The 4378-nt window shown below is 37.3% G+C and overlaps 2 protein-coding genes across 7 annotated transcripts in view; one reads left to right on the top strand and one right to left on the bottom strand.

Annotated features, from left to right (window-relative positions):
- Nucleotides 1-4378, top strand: part of LOC107555697 (ankyrin repeat domain-containing protein 27-like) — a 48692-nt gene that overhangs the window by 5035 nt on the left and 39279 nt on the right. For 3 of the 4 annotated variants that reach the window (XM_016238569.1, XM_016238568.1, XM_016238567.1), the window contains exon 1: nt 2493-2641. The exons of the other annotated variant lie outside the window; for it this stretch is intronic. In XM_016238569.1, coding sequence (XP_016094055.1) covers nt 2552-2641 — 90 coding nt within the window. In that variant the 5' untranslated portion in view covers nt 2493-2551. Of the gene's footprint in view, nt 1-2492; nt 2642-4378 lie in introns of those variants that run through there. 4 annotated transcript variants of the gene reach the window in all.
- Nucleotides 1-4378, bottom strand: part of LOC107555719 (histone H4) — a 24377-nt gene that overhangs the window by 3540 nt on the left and 16459 nt on the right. Inside the window, exon 3 of one of the 3 annotated variants that reach the window (XM_016238597.1) lies at nt 553-558. The exons of 1 other annotated variant lie outside the window; for it this stretch is intronic. The gene's annotated coding sequence lies outside the window, so the exon portion shown is untranslated. Of the gene's footprint in view, nt 1-552; nt 559-1957; nt 1961-4378 lie in introns of all 3 variants that reach the window. One more of the 3 variants, XM_016238599.1, reaches the window with a different exon arrangement.

Genomic DNA, 4378 nt, shown 5'->3' with positions numbered 1-4378 from the left:
AAATATATAAGCTATGAAATTAAACTAGCTGACTGCATAATTTAGCAGCAAAAACAATATCTTGGAGAAAAAAAATCTTTGGTGCACATTACAATTTAAACATGTTTATGCTGTTAACTATTTGTATTCTTGCAAAATACATTCATGAATATAAGATAGAAATCATGAGAAAAAGAAAGGCTTCTAATAATCTTTCTGTTTGTGATAATTCCTTCCTTCCTTAAACTTAAAGTATTATAATGGGAATATATAATCTTGGAGAGAGAGTTTTATGCTGACTGTCATAACTGAGCGTGACGCGCTGTTTGAATGCTGAGCGGAGAATGACTGACAGCTGCAGCAGAAGGAAGATGAGTTTCTGTAAACCTCAATTCTGTCCCTCACATTAAAATATGGAATGGCTTCAGATGATATAGTGCAGGGCTCCAGACTGAGACCATTTTTTCTGCCTGTGCGACTACATTTCGTGTTGCGTGCAAGCACTGTCACCGTTAGTTTTACTTTTCTTTTTGTTTTCATTTTTGAAAAACTTATCTTTGCTGTTTACCTCACATTACGCTATGGAGGCTCTCTTTTATTTATTTATTTGATTCCTCAGTGTTTGCTAAACGTTCTGTAATTTATTAGTCGGTATATAATACAGCATGTGGTGTGTGCCATGCCTTATCTTATTCGTTTTTGTTAATAAACGTTTTGTAAGCTAGTTTGTCATTGTATCTTACTGATTTATTGTTGTTGTGCTTTTTAATGAAGAATAACAATGAATCCATCTTTTGTTTTAGTCTTAAAAAAATGAAAGGTGTGTAGATGTATGCAAGCAAAACAGTGACAAGATCGCGAATTCGAAAGCGAAAGCATCCGAAGCCCGCGGCTTAACACCGCAAAAGAGAAACTCACATTCGCAAAATTCAAATCACAAATAATACTACTGATGATAAAGAACAGGTTCGTTAACCTTTTTAGTTTCCATATAACTATAAACTATGATAAAAGTTCGTCAGCATGCATTGAATAATCCCATGTTGTAGCGCAAAAAAAAATATAAATATTGTGACCAAATCATGTTAGGTTAAATCAAATAATCGCGATTAGACGGTTATCTAATTATCGCGACAGGCCTAGCTCCAAGCAAAATTAAATGATACTGAACCAGCTAATCAGTGTTTTTAGGAGTGCTAGAAACTTTCAGGTAAGTGTTGGAGTTGGTTGGAGCCACACTCTGCATGACAGTGGCCCTCCAGGAGCTGAGTTTGACACATGTGATCTAGGAGGTCCATTAGGTTTATTTATTTAAGTTATAGGTCATAGAATGGTTTGTTCAGTGGAGTTCATGGGACTGTTGTCACTTGATAATTGAGATTACAATTATTTGCATTATTTAAAATAATCATTAAGACATTTGTTTTACCATTTCATACATTGAAGACTTTTTATGACATTAAATTGAAGAAAACTAAAAAAGAAAATAAGAAATTACATTTGCACACGTGCTCCTAAATACATTTTACAGTTCGCACACATCTGTTGAAATGCAACTGAAGTGCCCACACTGTTGAGCCCTGTCTTTGTCTGTGAAATATCCAGCGCGTCTCTGCAGGGCATGTGAGAATGTCAGCAGTTCTCAAGGGTAGATTTTCCACTAGTTAATCGATCGTGGATGGTTTCGTTATTTCTGGTGAATAAAAGAAAAAGTACAAGAGGATAAAAATAATAAAAGCAAAAATGTTTCTCCAAATATACTTGGGTGGCCCACCCAAGTAAAGTGTATGTGTGGGAAACACTGTAGTAGGAGCATATACAAATGTAACTGGAGAGGTGCAAAGATAGAGCCCTGGGGGACTCTAAAATAGAGCCCATTGAGGTTCACACAATTATAGTGATGTTAAAGGGACAAATTCACCCAGACATCAAAATTCTGTCATTTACTCACCCTTGTGTCATTCCATACTTGCATGACACTCTTTCTTCTGCAGAACACAAAAGACGGCATTTTGGTACAATGTACAATAGGTACAATTTGGTTACAGTCGGCTTCTATTGTATGAACAAACACTGAGATTTTTCTCAAATCATCTTCTTTTATGTCACAAAGGCGAAAGAAATTCATAGTTTAAATGAAATGAGGATTGGTAAAATTATTGACAGAATTTTAAGAACAATTTCTACATTTTGGCCTTGCTGTTGGGTCAAGCTAGTTCAATAAGTTTATTTGGAAAGACATGTCCAATTGCCAGTGTATAGAATATCTGGGAGCTATGGTTCAGTTTATCGTCAACCGAAAAACACGGTCGACTGAAATCCCTGTAAGGATCACATGAGTGTGATTTCCCCCTCAACCCAGTTTGTTATGGCCTGGAGGAGCAGATCACATGGCAATTTTCACATTCTTCAGGGTTTCAGCAGACAGTCATCTGGAAAATCTTCCCAAGATTCCCTGAATAAGGGGTGGAGGCCTGACTCTGGAATATTATCAGACTTTTGGACTTGACCTCTCAGAGCGGCCATGTGATTCTTTAATCTTAGCCTGGACACACTTAGCCTCTTCATCTTCATGGCTCTCCTCTTCTTTATCTGTTATTTGAAGGGTTTGAAGATGAAATTATTCCTGGTGTCGCAAGCTCTCTTTAACCACCATAATTATGTGAGTAAGACTTTGTCAGACTCTTTTGCCACGAACCTATTGTGTATTTTTACCTATTGTTTGATTGGCATTTTTTTGGGATACAGTATGTCTCGGACATGTTCTTAACAGGTTTTGTGATACCAAGTCTACAGTCTTTTTGGTCAGAATGCACAAGACACATTTTTAAGGAAGTGAGCAAAATAGACTGTGTATGTATTTCCCACTCTGAACATAGTGGGGAATTCCTGCAGTGAGATACTGAGCTCAGAAATGCAACTGTGGGCGGAAATGTCTAGATGAAATGAAGGATAATTTCAAACTGAGGTAGAAACATGTGTTGTGGCTTTAAATGTTAATGTCTTCTTTCTGATCATCAGTCTGAATAAAGTTTATTGTAGAGAGTTTGGCCTCATCATGGTCTCTCTGCCTCTATTTACATGGATACGGTCATGTTTACTGTACGCTGGAGTGTTTCGAAGTTAATTTCATTTTCAGAATGCCCTAATGAGTTCATCTGATTGGTCAGAGAGTGAAAGAAGAAGAGAGAGTGAGGAAGAGAGCCTTTTTTTCTCTCTGTTTGTTTGTAGAGAAATGTGAATTATTTGCTGTGTAAAGCGGTGCTTGTCTGAAAAACTCGCCGGCACAATGTTAGTGTTCTCTGAGTGGTCGCTAGGGCATTGATATCCTTTTTAAGGTGTACAGAGTGTTTTGGAGGCATTATATCATTACCACGGTGTATGTAACACTAGCAGCTCTGGGCATGTGACTAAAAGTGTGAATCTTATTTGTTGTCCTGTTTGCTTCACAGTGCAATAGAAAAGAGATTAGAACACCTTTCCTTTAAAAAGTTGCATTGATGGCATGCAATTGTTTGTGTTGGTCTGAACAGACGCATTAACATCTGTTCATTTAAATAAAAATGTTGTTTTGTTCTGTATTTTGCTTAATGCTTAAGAATATACTCTTACTTAAAGATCAGCTCATATGGGTTTTCGAAGAATATATTTTTTGCCGTTTGTAACATAGCTATCCTTCAATGTAAACGGTCAAAAAAATTGTTAATTAAAAAAAGTGCATGATAAATAAAGATATCGTCTCTCAAAAGAAAGAGTCGACTCTGAACCGCCTTAACGAGTCGTCATATTTTCGAATCTTCTGCCTGTTACCTATATATGTCACAAGGTAACACATTTGCATAATCCCCGGCTGCCCGCGAAATACGAACAGAGTCTGACCTGCCCACAAACACTTCCGCTAGTTAGTGTGTTTACATCAGGTCGAGAAGATGCTGTGTTTTTAGCCTCACTGGGCATTCTAACAGTTCCCACACGTGAACCTCAAATAAGTAAATGATAATAATAATAATGAATGCAATAAAACTGCTTTCACGTCACGTAAAGTACCACATACAAAGTTTAAACTTACCACTGAGAAACATCCTGATCAAGTCGAGCTTGCGATGGAGTTTCCGGTTGAGCGACTGCATCGGTATCATCCTCGGACTCGGGCTCGAATTGATAAGGTAATATCGATGCCATTTTTGTAAACTTATAGCATCTTTGTTTACAAGTAACCCTCCTGAGCAAAAAAAATGATTATGGCAATGGGCGTTTCGTTTCCGACACGCAATTTATACGGAAAGACCAATCACAACTGACTTGGCCAGCTGACCAATCAGATCTGAGTAAGCTTATGGAAGGGAGGAGTTTACAGACTTTAAAGGGGTCATATGATGCTGCTAAAAAGAACATTATT

This window comes from Sinocyclocheilus grahami, unplaced genomic scaffold (genome assembly GCF_001515645.1).
Source record: "Sinocyclocheilus grahami isolate Dianchi unplaced genomic scaffold, SAMN03320097.WGS_v1.1 scaffold543.1, whole genome shotgun sequence".
NCBI lineage: Eukaryota > Metazoa > Chordata > Actinopteri > Cypriniformes > Cyprinidae > Sinocyclocheilus > Sinocyclocheilus grahami.
Note: the sequence above shows the minus strand (reverse complement) of the source record. Positions and strands in the feature narration are given on the sequence as shown.